We start from the raw sequence: 26,217 nt of genomic DNA on the forward strand, positions 1-26,217 counted from the left end.
CAGTTTACAAAGCACAGTGGGATAAATTGCTATGTTTTTTATAAGACGGTAATTTTTTCATTTACAATGTTATGAGGAATTGGTTGTATCTTTTTTTTCATATTTTATATGATATATAATTTCGTAAAATATTCTAAATAAATTTAACTAAATACCTTTTAGTAGACTCTAAAAATTGAGAGTCAAATAAAATAAACTCAGTTCTATATAGCCCAACAAACATATGAGATTTTGATTAAATTAGATAATATAGGTTGGAATGTTGGATGGAGTTTTGAGACCTAAAAATCTTTAAAACATATGAGATTTTAATTAAAAATAAATAATATCTTAAGCAAAAGGATTTAAATAAAAAGGTATACGTCACATCAAATATGTAGAATTTTTTTTCAAAAATTAAATAAAAAAATATATTAAAAGATTATGTAGGAATTATTAAAGAAGCAGATGATTTACCTGAAGAAAAGGTAAAAAAATGAACAAGTGAGCAGCCATAACGGTGTCCAGTATTTACCGTTAAACCGTCAACAAACCCTCCTCCGTAAAACAAAGATTAGCAAAGCTAATTAAGATCTGATTGTTAAGCAGGCGCGGTTAAAAAATCTTTTCAGTCAAAGATAGACTGACGTATAGGTCTCGGTCATTTTGACTGCCCAAATTAACGGAACCGTCCCCTCGGTTTGTCACGTGACCCTCACTCATGAATATCAAGAGAATGGGAGGAAAAATAAAAGAATTACTGACCAGGGAAATCTCACTTCTACCCTCCCTGATGGGGGCCCTTTTTTGTCCACGTGTCGTAATCCTATGTCCCCATTAGATGCGGCGGCTCGTTAAAAAAATCTCGCTCAATCTCTGGTAATTAACCGCCTTTAGATCTTAATTAAACACAATTAATAAAAAAGTTAAATTTCTTGAAATTAAATCTTTTATTTCTTTTTATTTTTATTTTTTCCTGTTTTGAGCTATCGGATCCTATAAAATAGTGGCATCAGCTCACATTTTTGGGTCTGCACCGCAACAGAAGAACACACACAGTACTCTCCTCTCTGTCTCTCTCTCTCTCTCTTACTCTGTATCCAAAGCTCTCTCTCTCTCTCTGCAAAAAATACTCACTCTGTCTCTCTCCTCCCAAAGAAGAAGAAGAAGACTCATTTCCCTACACTTTCTCGAGGAAATCTTCAAGGAGAAAAGCAGAGGAATCCAAGTTTCCATCTGGGGTTTACTCAAATTAGCCAATCAAAAGTCGTAGCCCTAGTGAAAGAACAAAACTTTCAGTATCCATTTTGATTCCCTTCTCCATATATTCCTTACCTTTCTCCCCCAACTTCACCTTTTTTTGAAAATTTTCTCACTTTTCATTTCTGGGTTTTCCATCCCACCCCCCCCCCCTCTCTCTCTTTCTCTCTGTGTGTTTATGTTCAAGAATTTCACACACACGGGTGTGTGTTTTTGGAGTACGTACGAACGTAGTAGACTACTGGTGTTTTTCATCCCTGTTCTCCGACTGTCTGCTCGTGCTCTATCTGCAGAGAAAAGCTTTTGCAAGCTCTCTTTATCTTTACCACACACAGAGAGATAGCTCTTCTTTTTAGTGTTACTTTCCTCCAACTTTCTTTATAATCCGAGATTTTATTTCCTTTTTCTGTGTTTCAAGACTTCTCTTTAACGTTGCCCTTTCTCTTTATTCTCTGAGAATCTCTCACCCCCCCCCCTCCTTTATTTCACGCCCTTAATCCCTTTCGCTTTCAATGCGAATCTGAAATACAAGAAAAATCTCTGGGTTCTATACTATGCTACTCCAGCGAGGAGAAGAAGAAGAAACCATGTTGTCTGGTGCCCGTCGTGGAAGAATCAAATATACTGAACATGTAAACCAAACCACTGTTGTCAGTCGCTCGGATTATCCCATTTCCGGCAGGAGAAGCCCCTTTCCGGCGGAGATGACCACCAGAACGGTACGGATTTCGGTTACTGATGCTGACGCCACTGACTCCTCCAGTGATGAAGAGGACGGGTTTTCTGTCAAACGTCGGAGGGTCAGAAAGTTCATCAACGAGGTTAGAATCCAGCCCTGCTGCACAGACAACGGAGTTGTTAACGGGAATGCCAGCGTCAACGGGAGTGTCAACGGCGTTACGAAGGGCAGCCGGCCGGCTGTCAGTGTGCTGAAGAGGAAGAAGAGCGGCGGGAAATCGGAGAGCAAGGTGGCGAAAGTGGGGAATGGTAAGAAGTTTCGCGGTGTGCGGCAGAGGCCGTGGGGAAAATGGGCGGCGGAGATTCGAGATCCCCTGCGACGTGTGCGGCTGTGGCTAGGCACCTACGATACGGCGGAGGAGGCTGCGATGGTGTACGACCACGCGGCCATCCAGCTGCGTGGACCTGACGCGCTCACCAACTTTTCCACCCCACCAGCCAAGGACAACAAAACAAGCTCAGGGTACAACTCCGGCGAGGAATCCCACAACAATGCCAAGTCGCCCAAGTCCGTCCTCCGGTTTGTCTCCGCAGCTGACTCCCAAGCCGAGGCCGAAGCGGAAGCGGAAGCGGAGTCTTCCTCTGTCTTCTCCCCCTCGAACGACGCCGTTTCAAAAAAGGAGAACGACGGTGAGATATTCTCGGAGTTCTCCATATTCTCTCCCAACTTGTTCACCGAGTTCGAAAACCCGGTGCCGGTACCCGATTTGTTTATCGACCAAATGGGTTTCTCCGACAACATTTTCGGAATGGATTTCAACTGCGGCACTGATATGCTCATCGGGTCAAGTACAGATCCCGGATTCGGATCGTCCACGTGGCAAACAGACGACTACTTCCAAGACTTCGGTGATATATTCGGGTCGGACCCTCTCGTCGCCCTCTGACCGGTGGTTTATGAAAAACCCAAAAAAAAAAAGAGCATTGTAATTCGGAAATCAGCAACGTTAGTGCTGATTTCTCGGCAGTTTTGAGTGTCAGATGTGTTCTCTTAGGGGTGTAAGAGTGAAGTTTTGTTTCCAGCTGCATCCTATCAATGTCAAATTTGTTAATTTTATCAGTAAATGAAATGTTTATTAGCACCAATAATTGTTAATCCATCAGTGAAATTGAGACGTTCTTAACATTAAAAATATCGTATTAGTTTAACCAAATTACTTTCCGGCAACGGCGCCGGCCGTTTTGTGCTTCGTGCTCCTACCTATTGTATTTTATTGTATTACTTGTGTTTTGTCTGGGTAGAAGGCACGTGCGGCGTCACGTGACTTGCAAAGTTACCAATTAGGTGAAAGAATGAAATGGAATGATCCAAACTAATACTTTGCTTATTATAAAACCTACGGGTGCTTAATCAACAAAGAAAAATATAGTTTGGTTTAATTAAATAAATTATAGAGCAAGTGCATGGTCATTTTATTTTTTAATTATAAACCAAAAGTGTATCAAGAAGACGTGAATTTCTTGACCCAACTCCTATTTTTGTCACATTATTTGACACTTTGAATAAGATACTCGTCTATCACATTAATATATTATTTTTAAATTAGATTATAATTTATAAACACACTTAGATACAATATCCTATAAGTGCGACATTGATTCATAACTCCATAATATAATAAAAAATTTCATCACCCATGTACAAAATATTTTTTCATATATTTAAATATGTATATATAAAGTACAATATGAGATAAAAATGCGAAGTCGTAATAATAGATTTGAATTTAGTGCAAATTAAACATGTGTGCTATATGCATTATAATAGCTTATTGTACTTAAGAGGGAGGGGTTGTATTATTATAGAGTAGTGTTGGTTTAAAGTAGTGGGTGAATTATTTTTGGTCTCTAGTTGGTGCAGTAGAGCTGCAGCTTTAATGTAGTGTGTGTATATACTTGAATTACCACATGTTCGATTTATTTATGAATGTACTAATCCAATTATTTTGATCTAGTACTTGTGCTAAGATTCAAGTTAGTTATGTTTGTCATGATCAACATATTTGTGAATCAGCATAAGGGAACATATATATTATGAGACTTGGTTATATATGCTTCCTGTGAATTTAGTTTGAATAATTTTGTGTTGTGATTTGAGTTGATCGATGATAAAATGTGCATGGGTTATCGATGATTTGTCGATACTTTGCTGAACAAGAATTTTTTGTTGTTTGTATAACTTGTTTTATTATGTGATTAAATTGATTGATAATAGAATTATGTGGGTTCTGTTTTATAGCATAGTTAAGTTGGTTGATTATTAAACGTGAGTTGCTGATGGTTCTTTTGTTTGACGAAGAATCTTTTGTTGTTTATTTAATTTGTTTAATAATGTACGAAGTTGGTCGCTGAGAAAACGTGAGTCGTTGATGATTTGTGTGAAATTTGCGGGAACTAAGAACTTTTTATGTGTTTGTTTAACTTGTTCTATAACGTGATTCAGTTGAGTAGTAAAAAACATGAATTCCGTTCTGTGATGTGATTCAGTAGGTCGACGGTAGAATTGAGTCGTTGACGATTCGGGTGAATTTTGCGCGAACAGGGCCTTTCGTTGCTTGTTTAACTTGTTCTAAAACGTGATTAAGTTGATCGACGGTAAAACGTGAATCATGGATGATTCATGTGAATTTTGTTTGGATAGGACCTTCTATTGCTTGTTTAACTTGTCATACAACGTGATTAAGTTGGATGACGTTAAAACTTAAAACTTGAGCCATTGATGAACTGTGTTGAATTTTGTCCATAAAAAAAAACTTTATGTCTTTATTTAACTTGTTCTGTGATTACAATTAAGTTGGTCGACAATAAATCGCATCTCGAAAATGCTCTTCGTGAAATTGTCCAAAAACTGGAGCTTGTCATTATTTGTTTCATTTGCTATATAATGCGCACCACGCATGCAGTTATTCCATGATAAAACGTGAGTCACTGATGATTTACTTTGCCGAACATTAAGTTTATAATTCGTATTCTATAACATGATCAAGTTTAGTTAAAGATAAAACATAAATATGAAACTTTTACACAAGAAAAACATAAACCATTACAAATTCGTAAGACATATCTATCCTCCCTAGTGCATAATGTTAGAACAAAACAACTATAAGTGCAGTACCGACACTTTTAAAAGATTGGTAAGTAAAATTTTAAGAAATGCATTTTAGGACAAGTTGAGGAAAAAAAAAGAAAGCAATAATGTTGCCTTTGACGACATTTTTCTTTGGGACACACAAAATCGAAAATCATCAACGTATGGAGGCGTTCAGTATTTTTCCCAGGTGAGGTGATGCTCTTTGGGACCCCTTCTCGTGTGTTTGTCTCTTCGCCAAATTTAGCATCTCAATTTGCACTTCCTATCAACTAACTACTACGCCCTCTGTCCCATCTTTGGATATTTCGTCATTTTTTTTTACTATATATACAAAAATAAAATTTTTATGACAAAATAATAATTAATTTTAGTAATGTCGTGTCGCTATATTATGCAGAATCTATATTTTTGGAATGAATTTAAAATAGCGTAAAACACACTTTTCTCTCCAAACTATTTTTGATGTAACATTTACATCCTTAAATTAATAAATGTAACACTTACTCCCTAAAATTAAATTTTTGGATAATATCGCCCTTATGTTATATATATTTAGTTCAAAGAATTCTTCTTCTAATAGTTTTGTATTTTAAGTTTAATTAAAATTTCATTAATTAGAAAAACTATCTTTTAATTATAACAAAGTAAAATATAATAAGTGAGTTAAATAGTTTGAATTTTATTATATTTTACAACTCAAAGTTAAGTAATGAATGAGTATAATAAATACACAAAAAAAAATTCATGTATTTTTTTATTAATTTGATAATAAAATTAAGTTATTAATTATTTTATTCTCTTAAATAAAAATGAGTGATTACACATCACTTTTTAAATATACGTTCTTTAAAAAAATATGATAAAATATATTTATTCATTTTCTCTAAAAATGATTAACATTTGATTAAGCACATTTATTTGTCAATTTTCTTAAAAAGCATATATGAGTAGTTGGCTATATTATATTTATTGTGTATCTACTATATATATTAATTTATACTCTATTTTTAATTTAAATTCTTCAATTATTAAAAAATAATTTAGTAATGATTTAATGTGCAAAATACTAAAATGTATTGAGAATAATATAATTATTCAAGGCATGAGGGGCATTTTTGTCCAATCAAAAGAATAAGTATTACATTTATTAATTTAAGGGATAATGTTACATCAAAAATAGTTTAGGGGGCAAAGTGTATTTTACCCTTTAAAATATAAAATTTTATTTTAAGACGTCGAAGAAACAAGAAGAAAAAATTTAGGGCAACGTATGTGGTATTGAGTGACAGTTTTTTTCTGATTCAGATGAAAATATTGTTTTCTGCATGTGACGAGTAATTGAAATTAGATCGAAGTTGGGGATTATTTGGCTTAGCGTTTAGAAATGGTAGTTTAAATGCGTTTAATATCAATAATTACTATTATTTTCACTGCATAAATGGAGTTTCAACTAAATTTTAATGAAGAAAATATTAATATATATACACACACACCATTATTGGTCATGAATAACGATACTTCAAAGTTTATTTTTTAATTTTCTCTTTTTCCTTTCTCTTTTTTCAATTCAAAATTAAAAATCCAAACATAGAATTTTTAGAAAAGGGATAATTATACCTGAAATTTGGTGTAATTATACGTAAATCCTCTACGATTTGAGAAATTATATCTAGTACTGATGACGTCAGTTTTTGTCTGAAAAAAAAATTCCTCGTTAGTCAAAATTCACGAATTTTTTTATATTAGCGAAAAAGATAAATCAATATTCATATTTACTCCAAAACTATAGACTTATTGCTGGTGGATAAATTATTTATTGAAGGAAAATAAATTATGAAAAATATTAAGTAGGATGATTTTTGAAAAAGAAATAAAGTATAGTAATTATGGGTGAATTCCCATATACAATCATCAAAGGTTTGGTTAGAGGATATAGTCGTGCAGAGGTGTGCCACTTGGATTGCAACTATTCACTCAAAAAACACAGAGAGTGAAGGGGTTTGTGTTTGCGCTTAGGCCCAAATTACAAGAATTGCTTTGACAGTTAGCAGTGGTTTGCTCAAAGTGGTCCTATGATGAGCTGGGAGTTCAGAGGTGACATAGATTTGGACAAACAACTAGGCTCATTAAACCGCTGCACCATCAGAAGATCTTAGCTTTTACCATATATATATATATATGTTCTATGCCTCACATAAATGCCAATTTTTTGTAATGCATCAGCCAAGAATTTATTAATTCTTATTTGTCATTTCCTCCTCTGTAAAAAAGGATTGAATGGCCCCAAAATCAGCTCCCCAATGTCTTTTCTCTCTTTATTTAATGTATATATGTTCCGCGTATAAAATTATTTTATATGTATATAAATGTTAAGTAAGTACAAAAATACACGATTTATCAAATTACCCACCGTAAGCTAAAGAATACCTTAACAGGGCAACTGGAGTCTGCGTCTTCTTAATTGGAGCAGGCTGATCAGCACTAAATTTTAACCCCTATTCAAAAGGCATGTCGCAAAAATTTAAATATCCTCTTTGGTTCTTATCATTGATCCAAAACTTATAAACAACCCCTCATTTTAGTTGTTATGTACGTTACTTTGCCCTAATTGTGATCTTTCTGCATTAATGATCTAACTGTTTGAACACTGTACCGACTTGATTGACGAAATGTGTTTGTTGGGAGAGATCTTGGCACCCAAAACCTTGTGTTGATTTTTGGGTTGCTTTGATGTTTGAATTCAGGGACGTTGAGAAAACTATTCGACGCAGATTAAATCAAATCTAATATAATATTCGATATCAATTTACAATTAAAAATTCCGACCTTCTTAATCCGACAGTCTTGCTCTTCTATGCGGATACCTTAACAAGGATAAAGATGTAAATACTCCATGCTCATGCATAGGTGGTGAAATCGAAACACTTTGTATAATTAGTGAGTTAATTGTGTATGTAGGTGCCCTGTTTGGTGAGGAAAATCAATCTTGTAAACGCAAATATTTTGTTGAGATAAGTACTCATACTATGAAGAGTATTTTCTCATGTTGATGTGGTGGTGAGGGGTTTAAGGTGATATGATGGTACGTCGATAAGACATGGAACTTGACTCTTAATCATGTCCCAAAATAATCATACTCGCCATTTCCAATCCAATATCATATTTACGAATTATGCCATGAAATATGCATTTGATTTATAATTTTAAGATTATATTTGAATTAATAAATTAAAAATTTGTGAGAATAATTTGAAAAAAGAATTTTAAGTGACTTTATATTAAAAGAATTTGGAAGTTTAAGAAATATAGTTCAAATTTAGAGTTTTGAAATTTTTTAAAATTCCTTTGAATTTAGAAATATCTAAATACATTCAAAATATTTGTTACTAGGAACTTGAAATTAATGAATTCAAATCCATTAATCTTAGTATAACTGATGCGCGTGATTTATCCTCAAATTGGTTTATATCATATCAGTGAGATAAGCTCCAATACAACCTTGGTATGCCTTAGATTCCTCTTGCCGCATGACCTACAAGACAGAAAACTGTAAGAACCACTAGAAAGGTTGTAGAGGAGAAATACTTCAAGTTGTAAAAAATGCATAAGTAGCAAAAGTTATACTCGGAGCATGAAGAGTCCATATTTATAAATTTTCTAGTTGTACAATTTCACGTAAATCATAAATTAAAAATTGATCATATGGTCGCCATGAGTCCATACATACTCGAATTGAATCTTTCTGAGGCCGGATCAGGAAACCACCCAACCTTAGAAACCTAAGTTACCAAAAGAATCCTATGTTTAATCGTAGATTTGACATCCATCAATTATATCCTTTTTCTTAATTACGAATACAAGATTATTTTAATTAATTTCAAGTGGACTATGTAAATCTATACCTATCAATATCATCCTTAGGTAATAATTACATCCCAAACCCAATATTCCACAACGATGAGGGATTTCTACAATCACATGGAAAAAGAAGTGTTATGCTGATTGCTTATCCCTATCTTTTATCAATGATAGGAAAAAATAACACGCACAAACACACATAGCATATTTGAATTGCTTGAAAGCAGCATTTATAGCCACATGGACAGAGTACCTGAGTGGACCAAAAAGAACCCAAACCAGCGAGGCTTTTTGGCTGTTTATTTTCATGCTGAAAAGGTCAGATCAGGCTACAAATAACAGACAGAGAGAGAGGTGGATTTGAGAAACAGGAAAATTTTGAGAGGGGATTTTTGTGCAGGCTTTTGTGGTAGGAGAGATTTTTATGAGGAAAGGGGGGTGATATGAATGCAATGCTGTGGTGAATAGTCGTAGATAAGACACCTATTCTGATGCCCTATGATTAGGAAACCTCTCTTCTTCACTATCCCAATTTGCCGCATACCGACGCCCCCTCTGTCTTTTTCTTTCAAATTCTGGTATCTTCAGATGGGGTCCTTCAAATTATACTCTTTTTCATTTTAATTTCTTTTTAGATTTCTTTGTCAATCCAACCCGATTTAGGGTTTTTGTTTTGCCGATTGTACGTTTGAGTCTGGCTTCTTTGTGTTAAAATTAAGGAATAAGTACGAAGTCGGACGTGTTTCTTGTAGTTTGTGTGGACTAAGGTGGTCGGAGTCGAATGGTCTCTTAGGTATCCCTTATTTGTAAATGAAAAGATTATCTGAAATCGACATAGTGTCAGAGATATCAAAATCTCTCCCAAAATATTTTAATGGTTGAATAGTAAAATGCTCTAAAACATTCCTAATTAAACAAAAGGGATGTAAGCACTCTCGTTATGTTTTGGCACAATGATACAGAACCCTAGAGGCACACTAGGATTGGCCATGTCTCGGGTGACCAAGGATTAAGTCCGGTCTGATTGATCGATCGGGATAGAAAAAATGTGCATTCCCATATCAAATTGTGAATGCAGTCAATAAATGTATAAGCAGTTGAAAATTCACTCAAATATAAATACGAGAGGATGTAGGTAGAATTGGTTAGCCTTATGAGCAAATTAAACTACAAAATGGGTAAAAAAATTCATAATGAATATTACTGGTGTGGCATTATTAATTTTGTTTTGAATTTACATGATAGAAAAAGAAATGATAGGTACAGTACATAAAATATTGTTGGCCAGTCTTTATTTTCATGTTCGTATTCCAAAATCTAGTAAGCAATTGTGTCTTTTAACTACCGAATCAAAAATAAAATAAAATTGTGTCACTTAACTAATATTCAATATTTATCAAAACAAGGAGAGGTTGGGGGGGGGGGGGGATGGTGTAAACAGTAGTGATATGCTATTTAACAATTCTTTTATTTAATTCCATATAAATGTGTTGATTTAAACAAAAAAAAAATAAAAAAGGTTGTTTCTCTTTAAAAAAAAAAGATAAATTATACTGATATCCCGTTAGATTACGTTTAGCTACACAAATGCAGCATATCGCTTAAGAAAAGGCTGATGTAATTTAACTCACGGAGTGTATTTATAAAATTTTATCGAATAAGAGGCACTTGTGATTTTATAAAGAATTAAGTATTTTATGTAATTAAACTAATATTAAGAAATGTCGATATAAGTATTGCAGTTTGAGAAGTTGATACAAATAATTTAAGTACGATAAAAATTTGAATCCGAGTTGCTTATAATTGCGACTTATTGCTGAAAAATAGGAAATGTTTTAATTAGATGGACATAGAAATTTAAGTAAATTCACCGTGTTATTTGGTTAGGTAAGAAAATTTATTGTTTGTAAATCTATGGGATTTTTCACATTTGCACCACATGATATATATAGTACCATTTTTTTTATTCCAACATATATCGGTGGGAATTATAAGTGTACATAGAACAACTCTTAAATTGCTATATCTTTTATTGATCGATAGTTTTCTTGCGATACAATTTGCAATGTGATCGATGATTAATTATACAAAAATCTATTTATTTAGTCAGAATCTTATGGTTTATTTTTGAAAACTTATTGGTAGGAAAAAAATGCCTTAGAACTTTTAAATAACTCAAAGTTCATTGCCTGCAATTGAAATGAAGTGGGACGTATGTTTGCGTTACTTGCTAGTGTTGTTTTAGTCTTTTTATTTCATAGATTTTCAACCCTGTATATAAAAATTTAATGTCATAATGTTGTGGTATCGTCATTTAAAGAAGGTAAATACGTTGAGCTTCTGTCGGGTTTGATGCAGTTACAAATACCCCTTATTATTTAAAAAATTACTGATACCTTACAGACAATAATGTCTGTCTAACAATTGACTCATTCTGTTAGTTTCCGTCAGGGTATCATCCAAATTCTGTAATAAATTACCCAAAATTCTTTTAGACCCTAAATCATGATTACATATTTTTAGATAAATTTATATTTTGTTTATAATATCACCTGTCTAATTTTATATTTTGGATTTTCTTATAGTAACGCGGGTTCCAACATCATATTTTTTGTTTATTCTTTTCTAATTTTTTTCAAAATATTAAAATTTCAGCAAAGTTAAAGTTGATTTTTCCAACTTACCATCCAAGAGTTACATATTTATGTTACATATCAAGGGAGTATCAATAATTTCTTAAATAAAAAAATATATATTTGTAATTGTATCAAATTCAGAGATGCTCAATATCATTTTTCTTTTAAAAATACAAAGAACAACCGTTCTCATACAAGTTATTATGTATTTTCCGTCATAACTGCCATCTCAAATGATTAATTGGATGTTATTCAATACATTGAACTATTATTAAAGCAATGTTTCTGCTACAATTAACGAAGTGCACATTCTTTATTTTCAACGATTAATTTCAAAGTTTTCAGATTTATAATTTACATCAGAATAGGAGTAATAATTTTGATCAAGAATTTGAAAAATTAAATCTGCAAATTCCATTTTAATTATGAAAATTAATAAAAAAAAAATTAAAAAAAAACATAGAAAAATGAAAGAAAACTTTAAATGAGTGACATTAAAGATGGTAGCAGAAACAATTGGCAGAGAGAGCAGAGGTCGCAATATGAGAGATCTTCTTCGTTTATACTCAAACAAGTAGCAGCCAATGATGGATGTACACGTCACCTTGGGCCTAACGGCCCTCAAAATCTGGGCCCTGGTCCCCCGGGGCCCACACTTCCACTTGGGCCAGCTCAGCCACCACTGCACCACCACCAGCACCAACGGCAGCTGCAGCTGCAGGACTGCCACTGCCTAACTTGCACCGCGGGTGCGTACAAAAAGTTTGTTCTTTTGGGCGCCTACTTTTATAATGGAAGAGATTTGAGCATATGTTGACCTTTCCCCCTTTAGCTAAAGCAAAAATACTCAACATAATATGGTCCCACAATTTCAACTCTTTTTCCAAATATTTTTTCCTTTGTTTTTTTTTTAAGAAAAAAAAAAATGAACACCACTCACTTTGGATAACTATGTGCTTAATCAACATCTTATAGATTTCTTTATTTTTTTCCTCTTCAAAATGAATTTTTAGATAATTTTGTTATAGTGCGACAAAATAATTTAAAATACTTTGGGATCTGCATTTATGATTCAAAATATTAAAATTAGGGATCCCTGAAAAAATATCGCAATTTTCTTTTGTCATGAGGTTTGGAGAAAGAACAATTATTAAAGAACATAGCAAACATTTTGTTGTCACACGAGACTGCATAATTGTGATATTCCAGCCAAATTATTGAAGTGTTCGTGATTAGGAAACAAAATTCCACAAAGATAATAAGTACTTGGAGGACAAACACGAAACTATATTTTTGAATTATCCCTTAAAACTGCTTTATTTCGTATGTATCAATACCAACAAAACGAGGGTAAGTGGGAATTTTTCAAGAAATGAGACTGATGCAACATACTTGTAATTTTAAAATTATTTAATAATTAAAATCGATTATTATTTTCTTAAAAATAAAAAATAATATTACATCACAACCTAAAATTAAGATGGTATTTTTAAAATTATAACAATCGAGCACAAGCAATTTAAGTATTTGTAAAAAGTCCCTACAACATCATACAATGATTATGATAAAGAAAATGAACATAAATTACAGTTGATGGTGTACCAGCAACAATTGACATGGTAGCTAGTACTACTATTATTTTGCATTATTTTTCAAGAAAACATGAATAAATATTAATATTTTTCTAAGATACTCATACTATATAGTATTTGTTTTTCTTAATTATGTTTGACCTTTGGCATTCTCAAATATTTCACTTTGCCTCCTAGAATGGGACACGTGGCAGGCAAGGGTTAAAAGGTCAGAGTTTTTATAATGTGTGGTGGAGGGTGGGGAGCCCATGAGAGGGTGTCCCTTGGATGGAAAATGTGGGGCCCGGAGAGTCACTCTCACCTACCGACAGGAGAGTGATGGGGCGGAATGTATAGATCTTTTGGGCCTAATATCTGAGAGTGGGCTACTTTGCTTGCTTGTCCCTATGTGCAGATGTCTCTAGAGACGCAGATATACGTACATGCCTGTGTATGTATAGCCATTATATGTAATGTCATGAGAAAAAAGTGTGGTGGAGGGGTGGGGTGGGGTGGGGTGGGGGGGGGGGTGTCTTAATTAGTGTGTTCACGTCTAACATGCTCTTCTTGTGGGACTTTCCACAAACATGTTGGCCTTTCAAAGATCACTCAAAATATCATTTTTACTTTAAAATTCTTGCAACTTCTTGTGACTTTGTCTCCGGTGTGTTCCCGAAATGGGCTTCTTTTATTTTTAAAATCCCAATTGTGGATACTTATCTAATATGGGATATTTGAATTATTTAAAGTATATGGATTTTTTTAATTTAAATATTTTTTTATAAGGTGTGGTGCGAATTTGAATTAGTTTATGGAGTTACTTTAGTTGAACAAAACTTTTTAAATAATCCCACTTATTTCTAACTCGATTTAAATTGTATGAAAAGTATCAAAAAAATATTAAATTATTCGAACTCACGTAACTCGAATGAACTTAGTACTCCTTTACTTTGAATGATTAGTGGTGATATCCTCCATAATCATAACATATTTTTTGGGCCTGCCCACTATTCTATCATAAGACCCGATACAATCCCCTATTTTTCAATGATTTGAATCGATTTTCAATGTCCAAGTGATTTGGTTCCCCACAATCTGATCTAATTTTCATTTCCTAAGTTGCCCTCATTATTTTGTAATTTCTCCCAACCCAAGACAAGTACATAATGAAATGATGTGATAGCTTTGTCTTTTCATGAGGGCAACAAAGTCATTCACTAACCTAATCAATTACAATATATTTCATACTAAACATGACCTTGGACTTATACTCTCGTAATCCGATTTTTAATAGTATTAGGTAAACAATAATCCACTGGATCATGTCATTACCATAATTTAAATCACAAGTTAATACATCCCACATTGATCCTATCATCCAATATAAAAGAAGCCTTAGTTACATACTATCTAGTGGAGAAACTAGAAAAGCTGGGCTGGGCTTCTTGAACCGAAATGAAGTGACACTTAGAATTGGGGCGATGGAAGCCCAAATTTGAAGTGCTGGCTTTATCCTTTTTTCTCTCAAGTGAAACTGATCAAAAGTCCTGACTTTGCATTTAAGAGTAATTAAATTGGAGTGTAAGTAACTGAAATTAAAAGGGTGAGCTAAGCTTTATTAAGTTTTGACGTCAGGGGGAGAAAAGGTGGTAGCGCTTCTGACAACCTCAAATAGCAACATGGCTTACAGTCTGTTGTATCTCCATCACCTCTTCGGACTAGGAGAAATCCTTATTCCCCTCAGCTTAGTGAAGTATGAGATGGTAATTTCAAGAGAAAGCATGCCTGAAATTCACATTGCCTTAATGCTTATGGCTTCATTTGTGATGGAGCAGCTGCAACAACACTGAGCAGCAATATGCACCAGAGATTGCGCCGTGTGTTTACAAGAATGTATTTTGTGAAGTCTCGTTCCGAGTCACATGACTTCTTTGATAAAATGGCGTATGATGTGAACTACCAACATGGCCTTTGGGTTATGGATTTAATTTCATATATTTTTACAAATTATTAGTTTATCCACCTTCAATTTCTTTTCTTTTTTATATTTTTACAAATATTTTTCCTTAAAAAGATAAAAATTGTTCATCTTACCGTTTGTGGGTTACATAATTATTTTTAAAGGGGAATATTTATAATGTTTTAAACAATAAGAAAATATTCATGATTATATCACATCTTAAATAACTAAGAATTTTTTAAAAAGATTAATTTTTTGAAATGACAATTTAGTAAAAAGATTTGTTTCTGTATAAGAATCACAAGGGCAAACTAATTTAAGAAATGAGTTTTGTAGAAAAGAAAATGCAAGATAGTTTTACGAAAGAAGTTTTGTCAAAAAGAAAATGCAAAATAGTTTTATGAAAGAAGTTTTGTAGAAAGTAAAATTTGAGAACCCGAGGAAATTCGCTGGGGAGGGGAGGGGGACAGAGAGGATGGAGCATAATTTAAGAAAGATTAGGTTCTCGAAAAGACAATTTAATTAAAAGATTCGTTTATGTATAAGAATCATGAGTACAAGCTAATTTAAGAAATAAAGTTTTGCAAAAAGAAAAATGTTGGTTAGTTTGAAAAAGTAAGTTTCGTAGAAAGGAAAATTTGATAACGAAAGTAAATTCCTTTGGGGGGAGGGGGGCAGAAAGAAGATAGATAGTTTTAAACTACGAGTTCTTTATAAAGGCTAGGTTTTTTTTTTATTTTTTTTTAATGACAATTCAATAAAAGGATTTGTTTATGTATAGGAATCACAAAGGGTATCTAATAATGGTGTTTTTTAGAAAGAAAAATTTTAGAACGAATGCATATTCATTGTGGGGGTGGGGGTGGGGGTGGCGGTGGGGAGGGGAAATAGAGAGAAGTTATCTTAAACTAAGAATTTTCGAAAAAGACTAGCTCTTTGAAACGACAATTTAATAAAAATATTCGTTTATGCATAATAATTATGAGTGCAAGCTAATTGAAGAAAGAAAGTTTTGTAGAAAGGAAAATGCAAGTTAATTTAAAGAAGTAAGTTTTGGAGAATTGAAAATCTAACAAACAAAACAAATTTATTATGAAGGTAAAAACAAACATGAGGTAGTTTAAAAAAGATCTTTTAAAAGAAAAAAGTAGCTTTTCGAAATGACAATTTAATTAAAAGAATCGTTTATGTATAAGAATCCCGAGGGCAAGCTAATTTGAAAAAAAGAAAGTTTTGTAGAAAGGAATTACGAGTTAGTTCAAACCAAGAAGTTTAATGTAGAAAGGAAAAATTTGAGAACCAAAGCAAATTCCGGGGGGGGGGGGGTGCAGAAAGGACATAGCTTAAAATAAGAATTCTTTAAAAAGACTAATTTTTTTGAAATGACAATTCAATTAAGGACTCGTTTATGTATAATAATCACGATGGCAAACTAATTTCAAAAAGAAGTTTTGCAGAAGAAAAATGCAAGTTAGTTTGACGAAGGAAGTTTTGTAGAATGAAAAATGGAAGTTAGTTTAAAGAACAAAGTTTTGTAGAAAGAAAGTTGCCAACCACAACAAATTCATTGTGGAGGTAAAAATAGATAGAAGGTAGTTTAAACAAAGAATTTTCCAAAACGACTAGCTTTTCAAAATGAAAAATCAATCAAAAGATTCATTTGTGTATACGAATAATGAGGGCAAGCTTAATTTATTAAGGAAGTTTTGTAGAAGAAAATGCAAGCTAGTTCGAACAACGAAGTTTTGCATAGAGGAAAATTTTAGAACCAAAGCAAATTCATTGTTGAGGGGAAACTGAGAGGAAGTAGCTTAAACTAAGAATTTTCTGAAAAAAGTAACTTTTTGAAGTGACAATTTAATAAAAAGATTCATTTATGTATAATCATGAGGGCAAGCTAATTTCACAAAGAAGTGCAGAAAGAAAAATGCAAGTTATTCACATTTGGTCCTCAAATATAGCCCCATTACGGTGTTGGTCCTTAAACTTACATTTTTGTTACATTTTGGAACGGACAAAAAATGCAACAAAAATGCAAGTTTAGGGACCAATACTGTAATGGGGCTATGTTTGAGGACAAAAAGCAAATAAGTGGAAATGTTTGGGACCAAATATGTAATTCTCCAGAAAATGTTAAGTTAGTTTGAAAAGTAAGTTTTGTAAAAAGGAAATTTTGAGAATGAAATAAATTCATTGTGTGGGGAAAAATAGAGATCAGGTAGTTTAAACTAAACTTTTTTTTTAAAAAGAGGAGCTTTTCGAAATGACAATTTAATAAAAGACTTTGTTTATGTATGAGAATCACGAGGGCAAGCTAATTTAATGAAGGAAGTTTTTTACAAAGAAAAATTTGAGAACCAATACTTTTCGAATGACAATTTAATGAAAGGATTCGTTTATGTTTATGTATAATAATCATGAGCGCAAGGTAATTTAAGAAAGAATTTGGTAGAGAAAGAAATGCAAGTTAGTTTAACAAAGGAAGTTTTGTAGAACGAAAAATGCAATTTAGTTTAGAGAAGAAAGTTTTGTAGAAAGGAAAATTTGACAACCAAAGCAAATTCAGTGTGAAGGTAAAAACAGATAGAAGGTAGTTTAAACAAAGAATTTTTGGAAAAGACTAGGTTTTTGACATAGGGTTCAATTAAAAGATCCGTTTATATATAAGAATTATGAGGGCAAGCCAATTTTAAAAAAGGAAGTTTTGAAGAAAGGAAATGCAACTTAGTTGAAACAAGGAAGTTTTGTACAAAAAAAACATTTAGAACCAAAGCAAATTCGTTGTTGCGGGAAAACACAGAGCAAGTCGCTTAAACTAAGAATTTTTTTAAAAAAAACTAACTTTTGGAAGTGGCAATTAATAAAATGATTCATTTATATACAATAATCACGAGGGCATGCTAATTTAAGAAAGAAGCTTTGTAGAAAGGAAAATTTGATAACCAAAACAAGTTCACAGTGGTGGGAATAATAGAGAAGAGGAAGCTTAAACTATGAAACTTTTAAAAAGAGTAGCTTTTCAAAATGACAAATTTAATTAGAGGATTTGTTTATGCATAAGAATCACGAGGTGCAAGTTAATTTAAGAAATAAAGTTTTGTTGGGGGGGGGGGGGTAGAAAAGCTGTAGTTTAAACTAAGAATTTTTTAAAAAGACTAGCGTTTCAAAATGACAATTTAATAAAATAATTTATTTATATATAAGAATCACAAGGACGGGCTAATTTAATAGTGTAAGTTTTTTAGAAAGGAAATTCAAGTTAGTTTAAAGAAAGTTTTAGAGAAGGAAAATTTGAGACCAAAGCATATCCATTGTGGGGAAAGACATAAAGGAAGTAGCTTAAACGAAGAATTTTTTAAAAATCTAGTTTTCCGAAATGATAATATAACAAAATGAATTAGTTTATGTATAATAATAACGAGGACAATATGATTTAAGAAAATAAGTTTTGTAGAAAGGAAAATTTGAAAAAACCTAAGCAAACTCATTGAGGGAGCAAAAATAGAACGGAGGTAGCTTAAACTATTTTTTTTAAAAAAAGACTAGGTTTCCGAAATGACAAAATGAATTAAAGGATTCGTTATGTATAAGAATCACGAGGGCAAGCTAATTGAAGAAAATGCTTTGTAGAAATGAAAATGCAAATTAGAATAAAGAATGAAGTTCTGTAGAAAGATAAATTTGATACCAGAGCAAAGTGTGAGAATCAATGCATAGTCATTGTAGGGGAAAAATATAGAGAATTTAGTTTAAACTAAGAATTTTTAAAAAAGACTACTTTTTGAAATGACAATTTAATGAAAGGATTCGTTTATGCATAAGAATCACAAAGGCAAGCTAATTAAAGAAAGGATATTTTGCAGAAAGTAAATGCAAGTTAGTTTAAAGAAGGAAGTTTTGGAGAAAGGAAAATTTGAGAACTAAAGCCAATTCGCTGTGGAGGGAAAAATAGAGATGAGGTATAAACTAAGAATTTTTTAAAAAGACTAGCTTTTCGAAATGACAATTTAATTAAATGATTAATTTATGCATAAGAATCACAAGGGCAAGCTAATTTAAAAAAGAAAGCTTTGTAGACTGGAAAATGCATGTTAGTTTAAAGAAGGAAGTTTCGGAGACAGAAAAATTTTCATTGAGGGGGAAAAAATAGATTGGCGGAAGCTTCAACTAAGAGTTTTTTTTAAGAAGACTAACTTTACGAAATGACAATTTAATAAAAGTATTCGTCTAAGTATAAGAATCACAAGGGCAAACAAATTTAAAAAAGAAAGGTTCGGACGTAGAAGGAAAATGCCAGTTAGTTTAAAGATGGAAGTTTTGTAGAAATGAACATTTGAGGACCAATGTAAATTCATTGTGGAGGGAAAAATAGAGAAGAGGCATAAACTAAGAAATTTTTAAAAAGACTACCTTTGCAAAATGACAATTTAATAAAAGGATTTGTTTATGTATGAGAATCACGAGGGCAAGCTAATTTAAGTAAGGAAGTTACATGGAAAGGAAATGCAAGTTAGTTTGAAACAGAAAGCTTTGTGGAAAGGAATATTTGAGAACCAAAGCATGAAGATGTAGAAAATGCAATTCTTTCTTCTTTAAGTAAAAACAGCACGGTGATAGCTTAAAAACATGACGATCATTGTGCGGGTTGAAACAGAGAAGAGTAGCTTAAGCTAAGAAATTTTGGAAAAGACTAGCTTTTCGAAATGATAATTTAACAAAAGAATTCGTGTTTGTATAAAAATCATGAGGGCGAGCTAGTTTAAGAAATGAAGTGTTGTAAAAAGAAAAATACAAGTTCATTTAAAAAATGAAGTTTTGTAAAAAGAAAGATTTAAGAATCAGGTGAAATTTTAGAAAAAAGGGTAATTATAAAGAGAATTTCAAGAAAAAGTAAGGTTTTTAAGTCATTCAATAGTTATCATCTTCTTTTTGTCAAACCAAAAAGAACGTTCAAGTGTCAATAGCTGGAGCTACTGATTCAAGCTCTTCTAACGTGAGTTGTTTACCTTTTGAAGGATAGAATGCACAAACCTCAGTGCAAATTCATTAAAGCTACGAAATTTATTGGTTACCTGGTTCAACTCATTCATGTCTTTGAATGGTCTTAACCTCGATGGGAAGAGGTTATCCAGGCTCCTCATTGGTATCAGGTTTATCAACAAAGTCAAGACCCGCGAGCTTCTCCTGTAAAATTAAATTATCATTAGAATGATTTTATGGTTTTTGGCAATTTGAATGAACAGAAATAATGAGCCATACTAGGTAAATCTATCTATGTTTGAGCATTCTCTTGCACAAGTATAAGATTGTAAGAGTAACACATAACTTGCACAACAATGATTTTCAAGAAACTTTATTTAATCATTTGATCCGTAGTAAACAGATCTCTCAATTGACAAGGGTTCTTTTGTTTCTGTATATTATTTTACAGTGGGATTCGATATCAAAGCATTGCCAACAAACACTTGATCAAAGCAATCCGATTCTGTTTTCTTGTAAATTCACCAAAAGTGCAAGTACAATCTCAAGACAAAGTGGTAAGAAATCACAAGTGAGATCATAAGAGGAGAGCGAGAAAAGATTAAAGAACAAACCAGAGGATGTATGAACGCCAACGCATCCTTCACTCCTCTGCAAACACCGATTCAATTCTTCAACCCAACCCCCCAACAGTTTCTTATTCTTCTTCTCATAAACCATCTGAAACCCGTTTCTTGATCATCATCAACTTTCGTCATTCTCCCACCACTCTCCTCTTCCTTCTGACCCAACGACACATCAATCCTTTCGAAAGAATCGTCATTCACCAGCGCCGCATCATCGTCCGATTCAACGTCTTTATCATGCGGGAACGGATTGCCTTCCCAAACAAATTCCAAAAGACTTGTTTCGGCAGATTTTTCCACTTCTCTTGAATGAGTTTCTAGCATTCGGCAGATTTTTCGACTTCTTGTCGGTTTCTTGAATGGGTTTCTAGTATTCTTGAAATACATTGTACGAATACAAGTGTTTTGTAAGGCTATGACAATTGATACATTGTACGAATACAAGTGTTTTGTAAGGCTATGACAATTGATACATTGTACGAATACAAGTGTTTTGTAAGGCTATGACAATTGACAGGCGAGGAGTCTGAGAAATCGCCATTAGAGTAGTAGCGACCCCTTGAGAGATTTTCTTGATTTTCTTGTTTTTATTTTTGAGATACACGTACCTTTCTACTGTGATTTATGTATCTTTCGTCACATCACTTTTATTTTATTTGACCGTTGCCTTCATTGAACTTTTTTACTGTTATATATTAACTATTTTTTAGAAATTTTAAAACATAAATAATAAGTATAATTTTTTATATTTTTAACGAAGATTCAGTTTACAAATCAAAATACCAAAAAGAAATCACTAATTACCAAAATTGAATCAACTTATAAGCATGAGATGTATCTCCTCACACGTATTAGTATGTAGAATAGTTTGATTAGAAAAATATTTTATTTGACGTGCAATAAGTCAGTTTAAAATAAATATCGATTTTTATTCGAATTTTTTTGTTAAAATTAACAAATTCGATGATTTTTTTTTTCTAATAATGGGATTTACTTATTAAATAAAAATAAAAATTAGAGATAGATAATCAGGATATGTAGATACCTCCAAAAAAAAATCAGTATATGTACAATGTATAATTTATAATGACAAATTAATTTAAGCCCCTTGTTTGGCGGGAGGCAGAATTCCAATAGAATCCGTGGTGAGAAATCTGGGGGCGTCCAAACAGCCCGCGTTTAATGTTCTCCCATCTGAAAAACCCCCAAATTCCAAAATCATAAAACCTAGAAAGCGAACGAGGAAAATTCACGGAGACAGCTCAAAGTCAACAGCATGCTGTGTGCGGAAAAGAATTGCTGAACCTGCTCAATTGCGTTGCGCAATCGCCTTATGATCAAGAAAGATGCATTGCTCTCCTCCAGTCCTTGCGTCAATTCCTCCTCGATAAAGTATGTTCGACAGATGCAGCTTGTATTTACATGCATTTCTTTCTTTTTTGCATTTCTGATCTGCAATTTATCAGTTCGTCTGGAAACCCTGAGATATCTGAATCAGCCCTCTTGTCTGTTGCCTGATCGTCAATTTCCGTGTCAGAAAAAACTTGGCTTGTGGAGTGTGCATTTAAATGCAAAACCTCTATAAAAATTATTGGATTATGGTTTTTGGTGTAATTCAGCTACCAGATCAAGTTTCTCCGAAATTTGATCTTTAAAGGTGTAAGAACTTCAACTAATTCATTATCTTGATAAGAGGGGTTCTTGTTGAAACATGATAACCAAAACAAATGGGATTCAGATGGGGGCTTTGTCGTCTGCCTTGAAAGTTTTATGCGATTTATGATAACTAATGATGCTAAATAAGTCATGTAAGAATCGTCTTCAACTCGGTGTTTCCAATCATTAACGTGGTGGGTTCAGTTGTTCATGCTGATTTCATCTTGCTGTAGGATACTTCTTCTTAAGTTGTTTATGTGTGCGTTCACCATTGCATCGTTTGTTATGTCCTCATACCAATTGAGACTCCGTTTCTCATTTCTACTTAAATTCTTCAAATTCAGAAAGTGAAGTTCTCGCTAGCAGAACAGACCAAAGAACAATAACATTCAAGCGGCAAGAAGCAAAGTTAAATTTCTCTTGCTCTTGGAAGTTGATACGAGGCCATTTGGCAAATTCTTCTTGCCTGGTGCTTAGGAGTTAGAATATATTGTTATGCCCCCTTCTATTTTGACCTTTACTATTTGGGATAAAGTGTAAGCAAAATTAGTGTTGAGACCTACATTTCGACATGCAAAGATGAACGAGCATTATTTGATCAAAGAAGCAGCATCGCCCCCTTTCTACGTACCATGTCATTCAAGAAAAGTTCATATATATCAATAGTTGAAATGTGGCATATATTGCACTCCCTCAGGGCTGAAATTCAGAAGAATCAACTCAAACTACACCTGAAAACAATTATCACCTCAACAACAGGGGTAAAGAATTATTTTGCCTGAGTTAGAGATACATGCACTAATGAAAGCTTGTCCTGGGACTCACCACCCATTTTGAAAATTCTATTAGAGAAAATTACATGACTCCAAGTTCCTTTCCATTCAATCAAATCTTAAATCCAAGAAAGCTAAACACGAAAAACCGCTAACTCTCCATGGATGAACTCAAACGCTCAATGGAGCATCAAAGCTGTGGATGAGATATGTGAGCACCAACGCCAACAACATCAGGCCATAAGCAATTCCCTGGTCAATTGCCGTCCCTGGAAGCAATGCAGAACAATCAGATTTCTCCATAGACATTCACGAGATCACATCATGATAAATAAGATTAGTATATGCCATGCATATTATTCCAAACCGAAATTTAATTTCATTATTATGTTCTAAAAGAATCCTTAAATTCATTTCATTTTTATGACTTTCTTGTGATATTTTTCTTATTTCTTCAGTTTCTATTTCTATTTCTCAGCCAAATAAATTGCCCTGAACCAAATACTCACGAATCATTGACACTACACAAGGTTTATCAAACACCATATGCAGTTTATAAAATTCCAAGAAATGGTATTTGAAGTTGTAATTGTAGTTATAAGTACACCCATGTTCAATGGCGAAACATTACACATAAAGACCTGTGGACATTGACCTAACGCTCCTGTACTTGTAAGGGGTGTTTGTGTAATTAGTTCTAAATTGAGGGGGTATCGATGTAATTTAACCCAAATCTAAAACATTGAAGATCTTTTTTTTTTTAGGGAGGAAAAGTAAGTTAATGTTTCATCCCATTTCCCTTTCAATTCTATCGTGACCCAGCAAAACAACTTTCGGGTAATTTTTTCCATCAAAAACAAAATCCTGAGCACAGAACAACAGTAAAGGGTTTTTCCTCAAAAGGGAAAACTGCGGAACAGCACTACGATGATTTCTACTAAACCAAACCAAACCAAACCAAAATCGGGAAACACCAAAGAAAAAAGAGAAAGGAAAATCGGAAACTGACCGTCACTTGTCGGAGCAGGAGCGGGGGCCAAGCCCTCATGGCCATGGCCCTGAACAGCAGGCATAAAACTCGCAAAAACAAGAACAAATGCAGCAATCACGCCGAAAGAAACCTTGCAATTAACTGCCATTTTTCAGAAATTGCCTTCTCTCCTCTCTGCTATTAGCCCTCCGAAGGGATTGGTTGGCACTATGCGCAGAGAAGAGAGAGTGGATAGAGGAATAACGCACCACCAAATCGCAAACTGCTAATACGTTAAGGAAAAGGAAAAGGAGAATTGGCAAGTCTCTCAGTCTCAGTGTATGGTGAGTGGTGGGGAAGAGGTAATGGAACGCATGTCTTCTGCTGCAGCTTTTAATATTATTATTCCCATGTGCTTTCTCTCTCTCCCCCCCTCTCTCTCTCTCTTCGGATACCTTTCCTTGGCTTGAACCGTACCGGAAGAGCCGGTGGTCCGTTGCCAAGAGGTGAAATAATAATGGATTAATTACAGTTAGATCCTTTTAAAAATACGAATTTATATTTTAAAATTTTACTTACAATTATGCCCCTCTCAAAATTTAGTTTTTACACCTGATCCCATTTTATTTGAATTTAGACGAAAAATATGCTGACTTTAGCAAAAAACGACTACATAAATTTTTTATTTTGTCAATTATTTAATATTCTCACATAATAATTTTTAACTTATAAGAAAAAATATAATAATGTTAATCTCATTATATATTATATTTAATTCTTTATAAGTATAAAAATATATATGAGAATGGTACATGAGGAATAAAATTAAAAATTAATATATTTTTAGTACTAAGGTAGTATTTTTCGTCAAAATCATGAAGTAAAAGATTTAGGTATAAACATAAAAAATTTTAAGGAGGTTTAAGTGTAATTTACAAAAAATAAAAAAATATATAAGTTTATATTTTTAGAGAGGGCCTCAGTGTAATTAATAATATTTTAATTTCAATGTATTTGAAAATTATTCTCATAAAGATAATTAAGGAAAAATAGCTTAGAATATCTTTTCAACTTTATAGTAATTAATAAATTTATGCTCCCTTCATCACAAGAGAAGATATTTGTAAGATATAGTAAAATTTTATGTATATGGATGGAAAATATAGAACTTTTGTACTATTTTCTAAAAATAGGGTTGGACTTTTAGTGATATTATATACTTTATTTAAAGGTCAAAGTTAAAAAGATAAATCATTTTAGATACGTCTCTTCATCTTTGACATCAGGAATGGATTCAAAAGTAAAAATTTCAAGGATCAAAATTATTGAAGTTATTTTTTTATAATATTTTTAAGTCCTTTCATATTCATTTTTTAATTTTATGTTGGGACATTATTTCATGAAAATTTTTGCAGATATATGATGTTTTAATACAGATGAATAATATTTTTAGAAGTTAAAAATTATGATGCATACACTTATGAAAATCGAATGGTAAGATAAAATACTAAAGTAAATATCAATGTAATGATGTTAATATTTTTTATTAATGGATTTATAAATTATAATTACTCAAAAAGAAATGATAATTTGTGTAAACTAACTATATGTTAGTGGGAAGGCAATTCGAATCTCCTAATGTAGGAGTTAGTGATTTTTTTTAAAAAAAATGAATTGTGTTTTTTAATAAATAAATTATAATTATTCATATAAATTGAAATAAATATTCACATATCCAATAAAACTTGAACCCATAATCTTAAATTTATTAATAAAATCATAATCAGGAGACTAAGACATCATTTGTGGAATTGCATTGTTATTTATTTATTTTTGTTGGAGAAAAATTTGTGTCCTTCTAGTATTTCTCCAAAAGACCGAGAGGAACGGTGGTAGGTAAAGGAGGAAAATGGGGTCCCAACCACTGTGTCTGGGCGCCAGGGCAAGTGGCGATAGCCCACGTGGGTGACCGGCGGGAACCGGCTTGTCAGTTGCGTTCCTGTTTGGCGCCACATGCTCCGGTCCAGATCCTTCCACGTGGACACATCTGGGGTGGAACTGCCTTGGATCCTTTGTATTGGCTGCTTTCACGCATCATAATAGATTTTTCTTTTAGTTT

General features: G+C 32.9%; 2 protein-coding genes and 2 long non-coding RNA genes across 4 annotated transcripts; 2 read left to right on the top strand and 2 right to left on the bottom strand.

Moving 5' to 3' along the window:
* The first annotated feature begins 1,012 nt into the window (after positions 1–1,012).
* On the top strand, positions 1,013–3,080 carry LOC105164024 (ethylene-responsive transcription factor CRF2). Its single transcript, XM_011082571.3, has one exon. The coding sequence runs from the start codon at positions 1,794–1,796 to the stop codon at positions 2,862–2,864; it is 1,071 nt and encodes a 356-aa protein (XP_011080873.1). The 5' UTR covers positions 1,013–1,793; the 3' UTR covers positions 2,865–3,080.
* Positions 3,081–14,434: 11,354 nt separating this feature from the next.
* On the bottom strand, positions 14,435–21,274 carry LOC110012127 (uncharacterized). The gene is made up of 2 exons (XR_016065741.1): positions 20,688–21,274; positions 14,435–20,277 (listed from the first exon to the last, which is right to left on the bottom strand). It is a non-coding gene; the product is annotated as an uncharacterized LOC110012127 (long non-coding RNA).
* A 518-nt stretch (positions 21,275–21,792) lies between these two features.
* On the top strand, positions 21,793–22,917 carry LOC148787892 (uncharacterized). Its single transcript, XR_016065738.1, has 2 exons — positions 21,793–22,091; positions 22,700–22,917. It is a non-coding gene; the product is annotated as an uncharacterized LOC148787892 (long non-coding RNA).
* Positions 22,918–23,096: 179 nt separating this feature from the next.
* LOC105164023 (arabinogalactan protein 41) lies at positions 23,097–24,509 on the bottom strand. Its single transcript, XM_011082570.3, has 2 exons — positions 24,138–24,509; positions 23,097–23,397 (listed from the first exon to the last, which is right to left on the bottom strand). Exons 1-2 carry the CDS (start codon positions 24,265–24,267, stop codon positions 23,300–23,302), a joined length of 228 nt encoding a protein of 75 aa, XP_011080872.1. The 5' UTR covers positions 24,268–24,509; the 3' UTR covers positions 23,097–23,299.
* Between the last annotated feature and the right edge of the window lie 1,708 nt (positions 24,510–26,217).

Source organism: Sesamum indicum, linkage group LG6 (genome assembly GCF_026168435.1).
Source record: "Sesamum indicum cultivar Baizhima isolate 11 linkage group LG6, ASM2616843v1, whole genome shotgun sequence".
Classification (NCBI taxonomy): Eukaryota; Viridiplantae; Streptophyta; class Magnoliopsida; order Lamiales; family Pedaliaceae; genus Sesamum; species Sesamum indicum.